General features: G+C 39.2%; 1 protein-coding gene across 1 annotated transcript in view; it reads left to right on the top strand.

Annotated features, from left to right (window-relative positions):
• The window catches only part of MREG (melanoregulin), an 804,260-nt gene that overhangs the window by 150,349 nt on the left and 632,138 nt on the right, over positions 1-21,773 (top strand). Inside the window, exon 2 of the mRNA XM_044075691.1 lies at positions 21,604-21,757. Within this exon, the coding sequence (XP_043931626.1) occupies positions 21,604-21,757 (154 nt within the window). The remainder of the gene's footprint in view (positions 1-21,603; positions 21,758-21,773) is intronic.

Genomic DNA, 21,773 nt, shown 5'->3' with positions numbered 1-21,773 from the left:
CCTCCCCATCTGTTGGCATGAAAGCTCTGAAGGGTTTTATTCAGCTATTGCAGCAGTGATCATTCAGACATCTGCTGCTGTGGTAAGTTTACATAAATTTTGCCCTCCCTTTATCCTGTGAGGAGCTAGCCATGCCCTTGTCATGGACTCCTGTTCATATTAACATTTTTCCTATCTCATAAGCTTCAAGTTGATATGTTCAGGGCCTACTTTATCCAACCAACCCCCCATTACATCTTTTTTAGGATTCAGACTTCACCTGCCCAGTCACCACCAGTCGAAGAACCAAAAGGCTCTTAAGAGGCAAAGTCTTCTGTGCTGGGTTTCTTGGACCCTATGAGGCCAAGACGTGTGGTGATCGTGAGCATGAATGAGTGTTGATCCAGATTTCAGAGGTTGTATGTGAGGGAAAACATGCTCCATCTCCTTTGAAGAACCCAAACACTGACCAGATCTGACACCTAATACAGGAAAAGTAGTAGTTTGTGCATGGAGATGCTCTACTCACCCAGAAGAAGACTAGAGACAGCATGAAGGGAGTGGGGCATTCTTCATGAGTAGTATCTTGTTAGCACACAAACTAAAATGTTACTGCTTGTTCATAGAAATACTCTCACACTGTGGTTTGTCTTCAGGAAAGCAGATTGGTGTGCTCTGGTCTATAGAGGCCATTCTTTTTCTGGACATTCTCCCAGGTCAGTTGAGACAAATTCAGAAAGTTCAGAAGCGGTCCTAAAGAAGAACTCCTCCCTTTAGTCCCAAGCTTTGCATCTCCTGATAAGCAATACAAACCTCTGGAGCAGAATGGAAAGTGTCTTGATGTTTTCTATCTGTGAGTGTCTTGAACTACCTAGCTCACATTAGTATTATCAGAAAAAAAATGTACTAAATGAAATGTATCATGATGTACAAGGGATGCATGATGGTTCTTTGAAAGACAGTCCCAAGGCCCAAACAACCATGCCTACAGCCATTAGCAACCTCACAGTCCAAGTGGCTTGTAGTGGCACAGATTGGACTGTTAGCATGTCAGGACCGGATTGCCATATGGTCAATTTTTTCACCCAACTCTCTTTGGTGAGGGCACTTAAGGCACTTAAGCATCCTTCGTATAATCCACATTTATGGCACCTCTGTTTGGTCTCAAGATTGATAATGCACTAAACAGCATGAAGGAGAACGATCAGACCATTATAGCCTCAGGGATTAACTTTTGTCCTTCAAAGCACAAAAAAGTCAACGTAAACCTTAGTTCTTTTGAAATATACAACTCCAACAGTATGGTATATATGGGTGCCATCAGCCTTCCTTTGCTGGGGTTTTGCAAAGACATCAGTTTATATGTGGTAATGGACATTCACATGGAGGTGCATAACTGTCTTTACTCCCAGTCCAGACATTTTCTGAAGGAGATGGTCAGAAGGAGCCACCACTACCATGCCTCACAGTGGTTGTTCCCTCACATCAGAAACCTAGAAAAGTAGCTTAACACCACAAGGATATTATCTAACTCTGTCTGCCCTTCCTGTGGCCTTGCCGATAACTTTTCCAATGCCCAGCCTCAGAAGAAAGATTATGCAATAAGGTATAAAATTCCTCAAAGAGCCATCCAGGAAGTGCATCAATATCCAGCAAGAGCTCATCTATTTGATGTTCTTTTTTAGCTCTAGAGAAGTCTTATCCATTCTAAACTTAACATTCTAAACTTAAGCAGCCCTAGCAGTTACAATCCACAAGTGTCATTGTACTTGGTCACTGGCTCCTAGACTCTACCTTCTCTAACCAATTCATAAGATGAGTGAAAACTGTGAAAAAGATATTCCTAGGAATCACTGTGATCATTGAAAGGTCATGTGTATCTCTCTTCTCATAGCTTGTTTTCATTGGCTGTTTTCTAAATTCTAGGACTTGAGAGACATCTCTCTTTAGAAAGGCTTAATCATATATTGACAGTATGCTTCATTCTTTCTCTTCCTTGGCAACAGCTAGTTAGTGTCTCAGCTCCTATATCTGACAGCACCCTCTGTTCTCATAAGTCCCCCGCACTCTTAATACTGCATGGTGATTTTGGCGGGGACACTGAAAGCACAGTGGTCACAGGACACAAATCTTTAGATGCAGCAATCAAGATATCCCTTGTTCTTTGTGAACACTGACCACAGGTATTTCAGCTGTGGGAAATTTAGGCCGTAGCTAGTATTGGTCAGTTTGAGGATTTGGGCCTGTTTAGGAAGACAAGTTCCATGTCACTGTTTTAGAGATAGGAGCATATCATCTTTCTGTACAAGGACTACCGATACATATTCCCCCAGGGCACATTTTAGTACAGTCAGGTAGTGTGGCACTACATGGCACATCTACAGAGTGGAACCACTTCTTACCTCTGGACAGAAAAGAGTCTGAGAGGGACTTTTTAACAACAATTGTTTCATTTCAGAGGTTCACATTATATGCAAGTCTAGGTAATTAATCGATGAGCTACAAAAGTGTATTCTGATGTCTCATGAATAGTCTTTAAGCCCAGTAGCCACGGTGATCATTCATTAACAGTGCCATCTAGTCAGCAATAATTTGCTTCATCTTTTAATGCCAGGTGTCACCAGTTCTCTTATTTGCTTGTGCTTTGCAGCAGTATATTGCAGGAAACAATGGTTTTCCACTGGTCCCAAGGCCTCTTTTATGATTTCTTTCCCTTTTTCCTCATCAGAGTTTCTCCTCAAGGTGAAAGTCACACAAGGAAACCACAGAAAGTGATTTGTAGCAGGTAGTTTGCTTGCCTTGTTTCTTATTTGGTATTCCAGCCATGAAGAATATTTACTTCACTGCATAATGTTTATTTCACTACATGGCAACATACCTTTCAACCTCTTAGAGCAAGAAATCTGGACAAAGCCATAAATAATGGGGGACAAAGGCCCAAAATTAGGGACATATGTTTTAAATATTGCTTTTACAAACTTAATATATAGAAGAACAGGTTTTGCATTAGCATGAGTTTTCTGAAGGGTATGAAGTCTGAAACTTAAATGACTTATTTTCTGAATTAATTTCTTAGTGATTTGCCATTGGTTTGCCAGAAAACCACAATTTTATGAGAAACAGACCAACAGTAGAAGGCAAAAATCTGGACATGGCAACTTCTGTCAACATAATACAAGAGTTATGTTAGTCAGAAGGGATGAGTTTTGTTTCCTTCACTGAAAGTCAAAAAGGCATGAAAGTTAAACCAACCAATGCCTTTCCAAATGTTTTTGAATTAATCTTTTTGATAAGAGCTTAAGTCATAAGTTCCTCTTAAGGTCTATTCTACATGCACAGTTATACACTGAGACAAAAAAAAAGCTCAACAGATTTTCATGTAGTACTGTGGCTTGGGATGCAACTTAATACACCTTCAAAGGGGTCTAACTTATTAGTGTATACATGCTTGTGCTTTGCTTTTGTTTCATGTCGCACAACCCTGGGTGGTACAATAAACTATGCTACAGTAAATAGTCAAATGAAGCTCATCAGAAATCTCAAACTTCATTTGGTGTTGCAGCATGTACAATGTGAGCAGATTTGCACACTGCATACCCCTCAACATGCATCCTGTTTTGGTAATACCATCTTTATCGTATCCTAGTATTTATTTATGAACCTATATGTCTGCAGACTATCAGAAGCCTAGCCAGTAAGTAGAGGTCAGAATCAAACTCTATACCTGATTATTTGTGAAGCTAAGATCTTAATCATTATACTAACCTCCCTTTAATCTTTCTGTAGGCTGGATCTTCTCTATTAGGAACATTCTATGAGGTAATAGTGAATTTGAAAGATGTAAAATTGCCTATGAGTATTGGCTGCAATTTTGGCTGACACAGGTTTATCCCCTGGATGTTGTGTTAGATCAGGTTTTTCAGAAAGATTTTTTTTTTCTGTAGCCAACGTTTAAGATGTGTAGTGATTTCCTATGGAGTTGTATGCTGTTATTCAATTACTGCATCTAGAATATGTTTAAAGTAATGCATCATTTAGGAACTGTGAAATAATTTGTAATCTGTTCTTTGGTAAAATTGTTCAGTTGATACACATTTTTACTTGAACAGATCTAAATAAAATCCTGCGGACAGGTTTTCATACTCACTGTAAAGATGGGGCTGGGGCTCAAAGTACGCCTAATAACAAATTGTTGCATTAGCAAAGGTTGTATAAGCTATTGATAATTTTGTACATATACTGTGTAACCCAGTGAAGCAAATGACTGCATTATACTGTCACATAGCTTACCTTCAAAAACAAAAAAATGAAGTAACATTTGTTGAATATCTGCATGTATTTTCGTGTTTATGAGACCAATAATTCTGGACATTCTTGAAAAACAAGGGTAGGTCATACAAAAATAGATAAGTACGTAAAAACTGTAACCCATTGTAGGCATCATCTTGTGGTTATATAATCCTGACATTTTGCCTAGATCAAAAGTGTATTTATTTAATATGATCTGTAGCTGTGAAACTATACTAAATAACAAAAGTGAGTCTAAAAGAATACTGAATACTTCTTAAACTGGGTCCCCATTTTTTTCTCTCTTCAGAACTCCTGTGTAATAAATCAATAATAGAAGGATATTTTAAACAACTGAATGAGTAATTCAAAGATGCATCATTTTGCATTTCACGTCACTGATAGCTTCCCAGGAGTAACCTAATTATATCACAATGCTGATATCCTGTGGGCAAAAAGTCTTCTAAAAGCTTCTGAATATGGGAGCTGGGATACAAGTGCTAAGCCTCTGCTCCAGAATAATTTGTGCCTGAACACCTCCAAAGCGCTTCTTAAAGGTTTCGCTAACAGAGCAAAGTGACCAAATCTTTGCATCACTCCTGTTTTGCCAAAGTTGGCATTAAAGTTGTCATAAAATATTATCAAACATTTAAGCAGTTCCTTAACAGACACTTTCAATCTATTACTGTTTTTAGAACATCTTCAAAATTGAATAATGTGTCTTGAAAAATTAGATGATCACTGTTTGCATATGTTTACAGATTTATATACAGTTGTATTTTGCCACAAATTTCATCATCATGTTGTAAAAGAAAAGCATTCAGTTTATATTGTCAATGATGATGTAGTATCCCCCCATTTACTTCAGCCTTTTGAGCCATCCTAGTGCCCTCGTCCATTGCCGGGTCTTGTAGCACCTCCTTCCACCCCTGGACTTTCTCCAACTGAAAGCTGGAGCCAACATGGATCTTAAGAGCATCCTGAAATATTGTGCCAATGCCTTTTTTGTTTATTTAGTGACCTACCCTTGTTTTTCACTACTCCTTTCCCTGTGTTTATTCCATCTGAAGGCCACTGCCTTTTATGGATCAGAACTCCCTTCAGAGTGCCTGCATGAATGCCATCCCCCTGAGATAGGCATGCCCACCTGTCCTTGTCAGCACTTCAGATGCTCAAGCCATTAACTGAGCTTGGGTCACCTGGGCCATAGTTATGGTTTTATCCCCCTATGTCATGGCACCATGGCAGATGAAGCCATATAATTGGGCAGATATCTGTGATATTTGTTGTGCTCTTTTAGGTAAATGTCTGTCATGGGAAGGTTTATTTTTAAAGTTAAATACTGGTACTAGTCTGATTAACTACAGCTTACCTGTGAAACAGTGCATGACAGTCAGTTGTGTATGGTTCCAGAAATGATCAATGTATGGGCAAAAGTATGCCTTCCATTACTTACTGCAGGACCTTTATTGTCTTTCACAACATGCTGTTCAGGAATGTACAGAGGTTTATGATGTTCTACCTTGTTTTTTTAAACAGATTGTCCTTCCTGGAAAGCACATTCATTTGACATCTGCATATATTTTCTTCTTGTACTTTTACTAACTATCTAACTTCCTCAACATGTTGTTTTCTTTCTCTATTAGCTCACTAACATATGGAATTTTACTCCTGAACTCCATTTAACATCAGGTTGGCTGTTGCTGACCCAGTTATTTGCAATATTATTTTGTACACTTTGTTTGCTAAATGACTATTCTCTGGTAGCTACAAACCTTTCCAACATAGTGTTTGCTTATGGCCATAATGATGCCACCTTTATGTGAGCGGTACATGGATTATCACAAAAGTGTTTAAACTGAATGCTGATGAATAACATACCATTATCATATTTGATAACAGCTGGTTTGACAGACATTGAGAAAAATGTTTAATACTGTAATCAAAACATTGGCTAATTGGATCTTACAGACTTTGCAACTTGAAATCTTAATCATTCATCTGCTATTTCTAACACACAACCTCTGATGGCTGGGCCATAAAAATCTTCCAGAGTGCTCCGAATAGTTTTGACATCTTGATGTAAATACTTATTTATTGTGTATTGCCCTGGCATAGTATACCAAATATCTCTTACCATGACATGTTTTCATATCACTCATAGTGTGCTTCATGAGAAGTTTATATACATTAAAATGTTTTTTGAATGATTAGCCTTCTCATTAACTGCCGAGTGTGTTATTTTTATCACTTCATGCCTCCTACCTTCTGACAATATCAGCACCTGGGTCTTGTTTTTTTTTCTTTGCCATGCAATAGTAATACAGAAATGGTTTGTTATAAGGCATTACATTTCTGTCACTACTTTTGCAGAGCCAGGACTTCTGGCACTGTGTAGTCCACTGTGATGTTCACATAATCTTTTACAACTTAATTATGCTTCTCTCCTTTTTGCTCTACATCCAGAGGCACCGGAAGCTGTTGAAGACTGGGGAGGGGGAGCGGAGGGTGAGAGGGGCACTTAGCTTTAAAATATTGCCCTTTTTAGATCACTAATTACTACCACAACATAGGTTCACTTGGAGGACATTTTAAGCTTAGGCAATTTCTCTTTTGTTGCTTGAATTAACATTTCCTGCTTGGTCTTACCTATCCCATGGCTGTTAATTGTATATTAGCCTAAGTGAGAATAAATGTGATCATACTATAGATAATTTGAGGGGACCCATGTAAGGGATGCAGCATTTAGGAACTGACTATATCCATTAGTGGCATGAGGGGCAATCCAGGAGTACATTTTCTATTACACATCCTTAGATCCAAGTTGCATTTGAATATGGACAGGGATAAGCTTTGTTTTACTTGAATGGATAATCTGTTCTGTAACGGTGGTAGCCTTTGTGATATATATCCATCTCTCCACAACATTCAGTTTAGATACCTGGACTGAGTATTTCTTATGCCATTTGACTTGCGTGATGTTCAGTAGGTCCATTGTATTAGGTCGTAGGATGCCTTGTATGACAGACATGTCACCTCTAAGCACTCTGTAAGATACTGAATATAGTGATAAATCTTTGAGGTGGTCCATGCCAGACCTATTGTTTAGGACTCGTATCCTTTTAGTAAGGTATCTCTGGGTATTCCAGTTGTTGCATGGGTCTGGACAGATATATTCCAAGTGGGCATTATACAAAATGATTGACCTAATGAGGGTTTTGTAAAGGGGGGTGATAACATCTCTAGATCTAGTCACAATCAATTTGTTTATAAGCTGTGCAATATAGAAAGACTTTTGTATGACTCACACATGGGCACATATTGGTCAAAAGTTAGGTCACTGTACACACAAGTTCCTAAATACCAAACAACTGGGTCAGTTCTCAGGGGGTATTGTCAATTTGGCAGTTCCCTGGAATAAATGACTTCCCAAAGGATATGATAATATATTTCCTGGAGTTTAGTTTCAATTCATGATTCTGGCTCCAGTTATTGTTTGGGACAATCCTTCCTGCATGATGGTTGTCATTTGGGGATTCAATAACTGCTCCTAGCTTGCAGTCATCTCATCCCTTGGTCGGCCAAAGCCCTTTGGTATTTCCTTTTACTTTTAAGATGTGTATGCCAAACAGACAAAGTCTCAGCAGTGAGCCCTGGGGGACTCCATTGGCGAGAGGTCCCTTCCCCTATTTTGATCTCCTGCATCCTGTGAGCAAGCATACATGTATGCATTCTTTGATTCACCTTCCTGATTGTATTAAATTATATTCCTTGTATAATACAGCACCACTTGTTAGAATGTGTTTTAAATTTGTAGTTTGGAACAGTCTTTTAGTAAGCAATGAAACAAACTGTATGAACCAGTGTTGCGTCTTTCGGCTTTTCCCAGTTAGGGGTCGCCATAGAGGAACTCCGGTCTGCTAATGATTGGCAGTAGAGTTTTACGTGCCGAGTTGCCAGCTCTGATGCACAACCTTCAATGAAGGTACGCCCATTCATGCATGTCTCCACACAGAAGACACTCTAGCTGAGAATCGAACAGAACAACGTCTTACTGTGAGGCGACAACGCTACCGCAGCACCACCACTGCAGGATAAACTGTATGAACCAATAATGACAAAAATTCCTATTTCAGAAAATTTCAACTATAAAAGGCCACTCAAACTTCTGTCATTGCATTCCACCAATATCAGCAAATATGCAAAATCTCTGCAGAAGTCAGTCATCTAAATAATTCCACATTAAAGGGATCTGTAACTAATGAAGAGGTTGCAGCTAGCAAACAATTTTATATTTCATTGTTACATCTACAAATAAAGTGCCTGTTGCCCTTGAAGAATAAATTGCCTATGCTACATTAAAAAAAAATAAGCTAATAATTTTGCAATGGGGAATGGATGGCAAACTGATAACAGAAACATAGTTACTAGGTAACTCATCCAAAGGAGGACATTCATTGGACTGCAGCATCCATTCCCTTTAAAGTACAACACAGTACAGTATCAGCAATCCATCTGCATACTGTGGGAGTAGAACCCACAGCCTTCTGCATCAAAAGCAAGTATACTATCTGTTGTGTTACTAACAATGCAAATGACTTAGCATAAGTAGCACTAAACTTCTCTTCCCCTGAAGCTCTCAGCTCTTTGTAAAATCCACTTGACACTCAACTAAACCACTTAACTTCGCAGCACAAGAAATCTGGAAAAAGCCAACATTTATTTGGGGGGGGGGGCCCAAAACCAGGGATACGTTTTAAATATTGCTTGTATAATCTTAAAAAGTTGCTCAAATAAAGTGTTACCATGTGTTTCCTGAAAGACAGGAATACTGAAACTGGGCTATCAGTCTTTAGTAAATTCAGTTCTCACTGCTTTTCCAGAAAACCACAAATTGCAAGAGGAACAGACCAAATATATGAGCCAAATATTCTGTGAAAATCTGGACAGTTGACAGCTATAGACTCAACTCCCTAAATCACAAGTGGTGGCATGGGTGGAGAATTCTGGCTGTTGTTTGAGCCTGAGTAACACTAACCACCAGGTGTACCTAACTGGGGCATTTTACACACACACACACACACACACACACAGAGACACACAGAGAGACACACACACACACACACACACACACACACACACACACACACACACACACACACAGACACATACACACAGACACACAGACAGACACACACACACACAGACAGACACACAGACTTACCTGCAAATAAAAGAACAAAACTCTCCTTACCGGTACGAGTCTGGCCCTGGCAGCACCAACAGAACAGTGGCAGCATAACTCCTGTAACGCAGAGCAATAAGAGAACAAGAACAGCTAGTTTAGTTAGTTAAACGTCCGCACACAAATCCATGTTAGCGTGGAAGCTCCACTTCATTAATTTTTCCGGCAGGTCTTGCAGCTGTAAAAGTGGGGGAGCTCCCCCTCCCCCGGCTCTATGGTTCCAGTACCCATTTCTACAACTATTGCTTCTCCCAAAGTCTAGTCATGTGTGTACTTTCTCTTTCTGACTTGCAATGTCTTCTGAACTGACAGTGCTGTAACATCCATACCAATCTGTCAGTGCTGAGAAGTGGTTTCATTTATGGTTATTGATGCTTTCCATTGGTTTGTGATGTAAATTCCTGTATTCATACATACATTCATATGTTCACTCATTTTTTTACTCAGATAATACAGTCCAGGCCCAAAAGGGAAATAGATTCCACCCCAGCACTCAGTGGGCACAGTGCCGAGAAACTAATCCTGGGCAGGCCAGTCGAATGCAGGATGCATGCACAGGTACACATACCCTATATGCATTTGGGAGGCTCACTGTTTCACTTTCCATTTGTCTTTGGGATGTTGGAGGAAACAGGAATACCTGGTGAAATCATATGCAAAATCACACAGGAGATATCCCATCCAAATAACAAGCTGTGGAACTAAGCACTAGTCAGCTACATGGGGGACAAGATGACTAAAGCCCTGACTACATCTCAGGCAACTATAGTTTGGCTAGTGGCTTGGGTGACTGTAGGAGCAGGGCAAGAAGGTTGGGTGTGAGTGGCTGCTTCCAGCTCATCCATCCTGGGGGGGGGAGTTTTAGTTTGTCAGGTGGGTGACTCCTAGAAGATGTTCATCCAGTAGTATTCAGAGCCAGTCAAAGTTGTGGTACCATACTGTGTTAGAGCTATGAAGCCAAGGAGATACTAGCATGCAGGAGCATGCTTTCCCTTAGAGGGTAGTGACTCAGAGGAACTGCTGGGGGTGCTCCCAGGAGAAAGAGGGTGAGCCACCCCTAGGACCAGTAAATTGGCCCACTCCATACCATATGATTTTCACTAGGCAGCAGAGGGCTGATGGTGGTTCCCGAGCAGGAATGAATGGGCTATAGGGCTCTTCTTAGCATAGGAATAGCTCCTTTTCTAGCAGAATGAATGTGACAGGTAATCAAAGGTAGAGAAGCCTTTAGGCACATTCTTGTGGAAAGCAAGAAAAAAAAATGTAGAGCTAAGCACTACAAGGCACCAGTGTTAATCACTGTGCCACTCTTTCACTCCTGTGAACTCTATTTGACATTTGTCGACCAGAATACTCTAACTGAGCTAGTACCCTTTTTCATCAGAGGCCCAGGGATAAAAGCTCCACAATTTCTATACAATAGTTTAACACTCTTAACAAATAGAGAGAGAACATAGCTCATTGATAAGAAAGAACACAGAGTTACATCATAAGATTACACATTGCATCACAAGGTTACACAGATGATCAGTTTGCACTATTGAATAGACAGATTGTGTCAAATGCAGTTTTGTCAAAAATATTTAGAGGAGACATTCATATGTACAAAAGGAAAACAAATGGTTCATTTGGAAGAAACTTTGTAGGCAGAAGTAGTGTCTTGAGTATAATAAAGTCACTTTGTCACCTTGTTCAGTAGTAGCATTTTAGATACCATAAAGATTTAAAGTAGCACGTTTGTTCTGGCAGTGATCCAAGAATAATAAAACACTTGGGCATCAGATTATGTAGAAATATTTGAATACCATGTAGGTATTCTTCGAGGATATAGATGTTGTAGCCTGGGGTGATATTAAGCTTGAGGTGAGGTTTAAGGAAGTAATGTAGGGTAATTAAGTTTAAAGAAAAAAGATGAGAGAGGTAAGGGAGGAGAAGTAAGGCTAGTGGCTTGGGTGACTAGTGAGTAAGAAGTCTTTTTCCAAGCAAACTTATAGGAAAATATTATTAGGCTCGTGCTGCAGGTAATTCTGGTCATGGGTGCTGGAACCATAGAGCAAGGGGGGAGGGGAACCCCCCCCCACTTTTGCAGATCATCCAACCTCCCAACTGTCCTGCTTTAGCTGATATCATTGCATGGCGCACGTATTTCTGGATTTGCGAACGGGAACAGAAACGGACAGTTTTATTTGGCTGCTGCTGAACAGAAACGGGCAGTTTTATTTGGCTGCCGCTTATCTGCTGGGAGGACTGAGGATGGAGTCTGGACTCGCTTTTCAGAGTGAGTAAACTGGTGTGTGTGTGTGTGTGTGTGTGTGTGTGTGTGTGTGTGTGTGTGTGTGTGTGTGTGTGTGTGTGTGTGTGAATCTGCTTTGTATGGTATGGTAATGAGAACATCAGCATAGTCATCTTTAACTTTGTAGTGCTGGGTTCAGAGATATGATAAACTACTATATGATGTTAACGCCTGTGGCTTATCTTGTCTCCAAATCACATTATATTACCCTCCCACTACTGGCAATGTGGTGTCACCCAAAAGCACTGGCAGTGATTTTTTTTAATGAATCCCAGCTATGGTCTTTTTGAATGGTTTTATGTGGCAAACTTATATTAGCCTTTAAAATCTTTCATGACATCAGTTTGCAAATCACGTTTGATGTTGAAGTTATTAGTCATAAAACTTTTAAACACGGTGTTTGTCTTTTTCCCGGTTAGGGGTCGCCACAGCGGAACTCCGGTCTGTTAATGATTGGCAGTAGATTTTCATGAACGCCGAGGTGCCAGCTCGACGTTTAACCTTCAACAAAGGCATTTTACACATGTCTTTCGAATGCCCACCCAACCGCAGGGAGGTCATAAAACTTTTAAACACACACATTTGAAATTCTTTACTAAAATAGGGATACACGATGTTAGACACTCATTTATCACTGTTAAGATGACCCAGTTATGGAATAAATTATGAGTACACACTCAAACTGTGCATGGTATTTTGATAAAGTCTCTGAATTTTCATTAAATGAATTGATGCTCTTAGATGGCTTTTAGGAGTAAGAACTGAACAAATATGTATGTATGCTTTTTACCTTTTTTTTCTTTGATTTTGCAAGTGTGTAACCACCAACTGTTTGTTTCCTTGGTGGTGTTTTTTCACTGCTGCTTTATCGCAACTTGTAAATGAAATGCTTTGCACATTGTAAGTGAGGAAAATTGTGGGTTTAAGTCTCATTAGTGTTGTGTTTTTTTTTCTTTTACCCTACAAAATGTGTAACCACCAAATGCTGTGTGCTTCTCTGGTGTGGTTCGTCTTATTTCTCCTGTGGTTCAACAAAGAAAAAATAAAATACTGGTTATACTGTGAGGAAGTGCTAGTGAGTTGACATCCTCTTGGGATTGTATGCCTTCTATTTTTTTCTTTCATTTTTCATAGCTTCCACTTGTAAATAAAGTGCTTCACATGCTTGCAGGTTCAAGTCCCCTCAAGGTCATATTTTTTTAGTTTTTTTCTCTTGCATTCTGCTTGTGTGTAACGACTAACTGCTGTGTTTCCCTGATACTGTTTGCCCACTCCTTCCAAAGCTAAACCTATAACTGGGTTACTTTGCTCAAATTAATTATGGAATGCTGATAGTTCAAATCCCCTCAGGGGTGTATGCTTTTTATAATTTTTTTTCTTTCACTCTAAACGTTTGTAGCCACAAATCACTGTGTGTTTCTCTAAGGTGTTTTGTCTTATTGTTTCTGTAGCTCAGTCTATAGGTAACATGTTCTGCTCACTGAAAAGGATGGAGGTTGTTGGCTTCAAGTCCCTCCACATTGTGTGCTTTCTGTCTTTTTTCTTTCGACATTACATTTGACCTTGGGTACAGGTAAAAAGAGCCTAAAGTCCCTAGCCACCATCACTTGTGAATTTATGCTCTAGCAATTTTCTAAGGTTATAAAATCAGTATTTGAAATGTGTTCCTATTTTGGGGCTGTATTCCCCCATTATTGGCTTTGTTCTGTATTTTTGTGCTAAGAGGTTGAGAGCTATGGTGAGAAGTTCAAGACTTGGCAGTGCATGGTCGTAACACAACATTTTATGCAAGCAACTTTCCAAAATGATGCAAGCAATGTTTAAAATGTGTCCCTGGTTTTTGCCCCCCCCCCCCCCAATTGAAAATAAGTTCAAGAAGCTGTGCAACATGCTTATAGCTTACACTACTGTGATTCAGTATTTATATATTGTGTGTAGAAATAGACTGTTATTATGGAAATGTTCTGAATAGGGCAGTTTTGTCATTATTGGTGCATGCATTTTGCTTCATTGCCTACAGGAAAAATGTTCAAACAATAAATTTAAAATGCAATTGTGTGTGGAAGTAGACTGTTACCATGGAAATGTTCTGAATAGGGCAGTTTTGTCATTATTGGTGCATGCATTTTACTTCATTGCCTACTGGAAAATGTTCAAACAATAAATTTAAAATGCAATTGTGTGCGGAAATAGACCTTTATGATGGAAATGTTCTGAATAGGGCAGTTTTGTCATTATTGGTGCATGCAGTTTGCTACATTGCCTACTGCAAAAATGTTCAAACAATAAATGTAACATGCAGTTATGTGTGGAAGTAGACCTTTATGATGGACATGTTCTAAATAGGGCAGTTTTGTCATTATTGGTTAATGCATTTTTGCTTCATTGCCTACTGGAAAAATGTTTAAACAATACATTTAAAATGCTCTCTAACTTAAGTCTAACAAGTGTGCTGTATTATACAAGGAGTATAATTTAACAGAATCAGGAGGGTGAATCAAGGAATGCATACATGTATGCATGGCCCTAAAAATGTGTTTGAAAACAGCCCAGAGGAAAGTCTGAAGGGCTCAAAATCATGGGCAAATTTTAAGCTTTACTCTTGTTACCAAAGCAGTGGATGAAGGTAGAACAGTTCACACCACATTACCTTGACCTGGCCATGTCTTTTGACACAATCCCCTACTCAAGTGTAGTACAAAAGCTAAATAATGTAGGAGCACTTACATCACCAGCTGCATTGCCATGTTGGCTCACAGGATGCAGGAGATCAAAACAGGGGAAGATACCAGTCACCAATGGAGTCCCCCAGTGTTCGGTGCTGAGACTTTTTCTGTTTGGCATATACATCTCAAAAGTAAAAGGAAGTACCAAAGAGCTTTGGCCAGCTAAGTTTGAGATGACTGCAAGTTAGGAGAAGTTATTGAATCCCCAAATGACTTAACCATCATGCAGGAAGGTTTGTCCCAAATAATAACTGGTGTCAAAGTCATGACAATGCCCTCTGAGAACTGATCCAATTGTTTGGCATTTGGGAACTTGTGTGTACAGTGACCTAACCTTTGACCAACATGTGTCCAGAGTCATAAGAAAGCCTTTCTATATTGCACAGCTTATAAACAAATTGATTGTGACTAGATCTAGAGATGTTGTTGTCCCCCTTTACAAAGCCCTCATTATGTCAATCGTTTTGTATAATGCCCACTTTGGCATGTATCTGTCCATCCCCATGCAACAATTGGAATATCTTCAGAGATACCTTACTAAAAGGATACAAGTCCTAAACAATAGGTCTTGCATGGACCACCTCAAAGATTTATTATTATACTCAGTATCCAACAGAGTGTTTAGAGGTGACATGTCTGAAATACAAAGCATCCTCCGACATAATACAGATGGACCTACTGAACATCAGCAAGTCAAATAGCATCAGAAATACTCAGTCCAGGTATCTAAACTGAATGTTGTGGAGATATGGATATATATCACAGGGGCTACCACTGTTACAGAACAGACTATCCATAAAAATAAAGGAAAGCTCATCCATCCATATTCAAATGCAACTTGGATCTAAGGATGGGTAATAGAAAATGTACTCCTGGATTTCCCCTCATGCCACTAATGGATAGAGGCAGTTCCTAAATGCTGCATCCCTTACATGGCCCCCTCAAATTATCTGGGGTATAATCACAGCTGTTCTCACTAGGGCTGATATACAATTATCGGCCATGGGGAATAGCTAAAACCGGTCAGAAAATGTTAATTCAAGCATCAAAAGGGAATTGGCTAAGCTTAAAATGTCCTCCAAGTGAACCTATGTTGTGGTAGCAAATAGTTATAAAAAAATTACCCTTTTTAGTTCACTAATTGTCCCTGCCACCCTCCACCACCACCACCCCAGTCTTTAACAGCTTCTGGCACCCTATGGTTCTGATTTTAATATCCAGTGGTGATCTAATTTCAAGGGTTTCCATTGACTATTACTTTGCTCTGTTTCCTTGCTCTTGGCTCAGAAGTGTTCCCTTGCGTTTTGAGCTAACCCCGATCTCTAACAATGTTTCTTTTTGAACAGATGTGTAACAGTGTGCCTAAATGCATTCAAGTACTTTTTGATGTTTGGCTACCCATTCAGATAAAACATCCTTTTCATAAATATGTTGAATAATGCTGTTATTGTACTGAAGTAGTTAATGATTTTTCAACTACTGGCTCAACCCCAGTGCCTCACATCCTTGCCAGGTCTACAGCCATCCTCCTATGTGTCCGGACATACCCCAGTGTGGCTGAGGCTGGTCGTGGATCTTAAGGGCATCTGTGTTTCTTTACATCCAAGGCCATATAAAATCTGTATGTGTGGGGAGGAGCAATGAAAAGGAAAAGCCCCTCTTTAGACAACACCTCTCCTGAAGGAGTGTACACCCAGTCCTCCCTGCCTCTCCATCAGATGCCCAAGCCACAAATTGAACCTGGGTCAGTTGAGCTGTAGTTAAGGCTTTAACACTGTACAACACTGGAATAGCTTTAAATTTCTTACGTTTGCATTACTTGGATAAATATTATGGACTGCCTAAACAATGGATGGGTAACATTTCCTTTCCACAAAATAAGAAACCATAAACTGAAGTACTGACTTGTTAGTCACAATGCTGTTTGTTTAGTTTTAATCTATTCTCTCTAAGCCCTTTATCTGTTGTGTTTTGCCAACCATAAATATTTAACTGCAGTTTTTATATTTGTTGGTCATTGGATGATGTGTGCTACATGCTGGAAGTTTTTGATGCTGTGGTTGCCTAAAAGATTTGTTTAATATCGCATGAGCCTTACTTGAGTTGAAAATGCTACATTTCTGCAATCTGGATGTAATTCTATTTACTCATAGTTTAATCTGAAATATAGTTTGAACACTTTAGCTCCTCTAAATTCACTTATGATGTTGTCCACAGCTGAGTTAAACGTTTTTCTCTCCTGTATTGTTCTCTTTGCCACTTTACACGTTTATTCATGTTCTTGTTTTAACTACTTTGGTTCTGGAGATATAATGGTGAAAAAGACCCATTGGTGTTGGTCTTTCTACCTAATGTTTCATGAAGGTCTTTGAAAAGGAAAGCAGAAGTATACAAAGGGAATGGCATTTTTTTTAATCTGAATGAGCTACTGTTTGTATATTCAGAGCTACATCCAATTTATTTGGTATATCCATCAACTTTCCTGTTCTACTGCATTCTAATTGTTAAACTTGCAGCTGTGTTTTTTTTTAATCATTACAAAAGGAATTCTATATCGATACTATTCCTAGAGACCTTACAATTTGATAATTCAAAAGAGATTATCCTTTTCCTTAGCATGCATAGGATGTTGCTTTTCATTCAGTCATTTTTTATTTATTATTTTTTATTTTACATTTCTTGACTGGGGTTGTCCGACTTAGCTGAAGAGCCCTTTTTCAGTGGAGACCCGGGGAGAAAAGCTCCAACATTTTAAAAAATGTTCATTATAAATTAGCATTAAGCAGCAATGTTATAGGATTATTACAAGGCATTAAGTAGGAATGCAATGTTATACAGTGTTAATAATCAGGAGTATAGCAAAATTATTACAAGATGTATAAAAAGCAATATGTCATTAAGTTGAATATAATTTTTGGGGTAAGTGGTTACAAAAACCAAGCTTTATCATAATGTAGTTGCATGAAGACAATTACAATAGAATGTTTCTCTGAGGTGATTTGCTTAATAGATGTTTAGAAGACAGTAGAAAGAGTAGGCAAGGAAGGTTAGAGAGAGCTAGTGAGAAGAGAGTTAAGGGCAGAATGTAGATTCAGGTATGACAAATAGGGGATGTTTAAGGAGGGAGAGTGCAGTGGCAGAACCAGTGACTTTTTTAAAGTGCTCTTACCTGCCTCAAAACAAAAAGCATTTATACTCCTCCCTCCAGTTGTCAAGTTGTGTTTTTCACTTGCTGTTTTTGACTTTGGGTATAGCTTTAATGCTATACATTATCACTAGCTAATACAAACAAGACTACTGGTACCCTTTTCCATATTCTGTATATAGGGTTGTCTTTTTCCTTGTGTCTGCTGCCTTTTTATTTTTATTATCTAGCTTGGCCAACCAAGAGAGCAGACTCTCTGTCTTCTAGCAGTAGTTTAGCATTGCTTTTGCAATCTGTTAACAAGTGCAGTGGCCCTGAATGTTTCTAGAAGTACACCCTTTCTTGCCCTGTTTAAGTACTGGCGTGAGGGACTGGATGCATTTCATGCTGACTGGTGAGCAGCAACAGCAGTATGTGAGCAAGAAGTATGAAATTCTATGTACGCAGACTTTTGAGGATATCTTTGTAACACGTGGATGCTATCGCTTTTTAAAGTAGTTTCTTTTGATAGAGGACGTATTGAAGGTGTTACTTATGCCTTGCCGGTTACTTATTCCTTTTCTCCTGCTCTCTGATTTTGTCATGAGATGAACATAGCACCCATGGGTGTGCTGCTTCCTGCGTGAAAGACTTGCTTTTTCCTGCAGAGCATGCCCATACCTTACTTCCTTCCTTATCTGTCATGTTCTCCATTGTCTCTAGTAGTCATCTTGCATCTCCAGAAATGTATTTATGGAAGACTATGTATACTTGATGTACTAAATGTATTCTAAAGAACTGTTTTTTTCCCTTTCAGTGTCCCCTGTACTGTTGTTGCTTCATGTGTGTTTTCATTTGTCTTCTCTTGCCATCTTGTTTATGTTTTGAGTGCCTGCTGAAGGATCATTTTATTTTACTTTTTATCTCTGAGCATGAATGATAGCCTGCAATGCAGTCAGTTTCAAGGTAGGAACACACTTTGCTTTTAAACAACTTAAGGTATGAAACTACTGACTTCATCCCCACATCCCACATTCCTTCTCTTTTCCCTTGGGATAGTTACTTCTCAGAGGTAAAGACTAGTGTCAGGGGCCTTTGGTTGACTAAGTTTACATATGACTGCAAATTAGGAGTTGTCAAAGATTCCCCTGATGGCAAAAACATCTTTCAAGAAGGTCTAAACGCTGGTGCCAAAGTCATGGACTAAAACTGAATGCCAAGAAGTACATTGTAGTTCCTTTTTGAAAAACTACCACCCAGGCTAATTACTCCATTGATAAGACACCCCTAAGAGTTAACCCTTGAGTCAGGGATCTGAAAACATATGTAGACAGTAATCTGGCCTTTGACCAACATGTGGCCAAGGTAGTAAGAAAATCATTCTGTGTCACCCAACTTATATATTAAGGGCATGACATCCAGGTCCAGGGAAGTCATAGTGCTACTTTATTTGGCCTTTATCAGATCCATCACTTAGTATAATGTCCCCTTCGGCATATACTCAACGAAACGTGTGCAACAGATGTAACACCCGCAAAGGTTCCTTACCAGGAGAATCCAGGGTATAAACACATCATTTTATATGGATTGCCTGAAAACCTATATACTCTCTCTTACAGTCATACAAGGCATCCTTGGATCCAGCTGTGATGGACTCTTTGCACATCCACAAAATGAACAGCATATAGAACCGCTAGATCCAATGATTTAAATTTTGCTTGTGACATAAATAAGACATGTTGGCAAGAAATATGCATGTCTCAGAGGATCCCCGTGCTCTGGAACAAGCTACTCATCCATGTGAAGCAGAGTCCATCCCTAACCTTATTTAGATGCAACCTTGACCAATGGATGGGAAATTAGAAATTCTCCTCTGGGTCTGGACCCCATGTCTTTGATAGTTTGGGCATTCCTGTCTGCCTCTAACATACTCCCCCACATAACCTCTAGAAACTTCTGTCATACCCCCTCCTAGTAAATGCCAATGATTTATAAGGACACAGTTGGGTTTAATTTCATAGCTAGGCTTTTAAAGGCTCTAGTGATCGTTGGCCTAGTATGTAACTATGAATCTATGAACCAAAGTCGTATTTTCCATATTTTTCTTTTCTAAAGTATATGCAAGTACCTTATGTAAGAATACAAAGTCAAATTGTATCTATTAACCCTTCTGTCATTCAGCATTTTGTCTGTTTGCTTATGTGGGATCCATATAGATTTACTGGCGAGTTTCTGTCAGCTGCCAAAGTTCACAAGGTATTGTAAAATTTTCTGTTTTTGGCAAGGTTACATACTTCTTAGATACCTTTTGAGCTTCTTAAGAAGATTTTTAGGGGAAGTTAAATAGGAGTGTGTATGAAAAATAACACTGCAAGTTGGGTCTGTGCCTTTTCCTAATATCCTATTTGTTTGGCATGCATATGTCTAGTACCTATAACTGAAAATCATTCTTACCCAATCCAGCCTCACTGCAGTTCCTTTACTGCATATCTGCATCTGCACCTATCTTACTATAGCCATATCATTTCTCCTGTCTTTAAAGACGTCTTCTTATTGGGGGTACAACTACCTCAGGTTATGTAGGTTATGTATCCTGGGGTCTTTCTCATGAGCTAGAGGAGAGGGGATAAGAAGATTGATCAATAGGCCGGTTCAGTGGAGGTAGAGCTGCAGGCATTATCCTAGACTATGATAGGAAAGTGAGGGACAAGTCACAGCATGAAGCTCTTAGTTTACTGATCAAGCTGTCTCTCCATTCTCTGCTATGCCAATGATCTCTTTATACTGATAAAAGGAATGAGACTGTGAATGCAGGTAGCAAACTCCCTTTGCAGGATATCTAGATATCACTTTCTGACAGAGTGAGGTGTGTAGCAGTCCAGAAGGACATCGTATTACAATTCTATAATGAGAGAGGTCAGCTGGTGGTTTGGGTACATTGTGAGGACACTATCCAAGAGCACTATGGGATGTGTGCTGGATGCATGGCCCACTGGGAGGAGGTCTGGGACCAACCCAAGATGCAGTGGAAGGGTATTTATTTCTCAGCTTGCCTTGGAATATGTTTGAGTCCCAGATAATGAACTGGTGACTATTATGTGTGTGTGTGTGTGGGGGGGGGGGTAACTTGGTGTACCCTCTCAGCTTGCCGTTTCCCTCACCAGGAAAAGAGATTATTTAGAAAAAAATGGACTATAATTACATACAAGCACACACTCCAAGCATTCTCCTCATTTTTTTGTCCTCTGCCTTAATGTTTAAGGTGTCGTCTATTTTCTTGCAAGTGAATGAGAGATGTACTTTAAGATCCCAATTGCCTCTCAATGAAGTTACTTTTCATTGAGTCTTTATTGTTGTACATTAGAATGAGATCTGTCGCTGCATGCATTGTTTTCAGTGCATTTGTCCTTTTTCCACTGGTGTGCAACCACAGATACATTAAGGAAATGGAATGCCTGAGATATGCCTTTGCAAAAACACAACTTTACTTTTTGTGGTTTTATGTTTCAGGGAGGGTTATAAAAATTTTGACCATGTCTATTTGGGGGTTTCGTATTTTTAAAATTCGTAGTGGGAATACTGTTTGCAGTGTTAGTAGGATGGAAGTAGAACTGATGTCCTATGCACAGATGCTTGTGTGTTCTTATGGTTATGTGCATTTTTATTACTATAATCTTCTCTAGTTTTCCACAAAATTCAAATTCTGACATCTGCTCTTCTCTTTGCCATGTATCACTCATTTGCTACTGATGGCATATCACTTGATATGCTTATTTACAAAAAAAAAAAAAACTGTAATTTCGGTTTTCTTAAAATTTTGCATCAGCAGTCAGTTAAGAACAATTTAGTATTTGGAAATGCATGATTAGTAGTAAATATATTGTAAATGTAATTAGTGATTCATTCACATATTGATCCTTTTCATATTTTAATTTTATTTTTCATTTAGCGGTAACTGCAATCATGTGCTCTACACAGCTGGGATAAAAGATGAGAACAACATTTGGAATTTGGGCACCGACCCCTGTCGTGTGGAAACCTGCGAGGACAAAGAGCTGCATAACCTGATTTTAGCAAGAGATCAGCTGGACAAAGATACTGAGGTACTGCATTAGAAGT

This window comes from Protopterus annectens, chromosome 6.part1, assembly GCF_019279795.1.
Source record: "Protopterus annectens isolate FY-2018-M chromosome 6.part1, PAN1.0, whole genome shotgun sequence".
Lineage (NCBI taxonomy): Eukaryota > Metazoa > Chordata > Ceratodontiformes > Protopteridae > Protopterus > Protopterus annectens.
The sequence above is the reverse complement of the archived record's forward strand: the minus strand, read 5'-3'. Positions and strand labels throughout refer to the sequence as shown.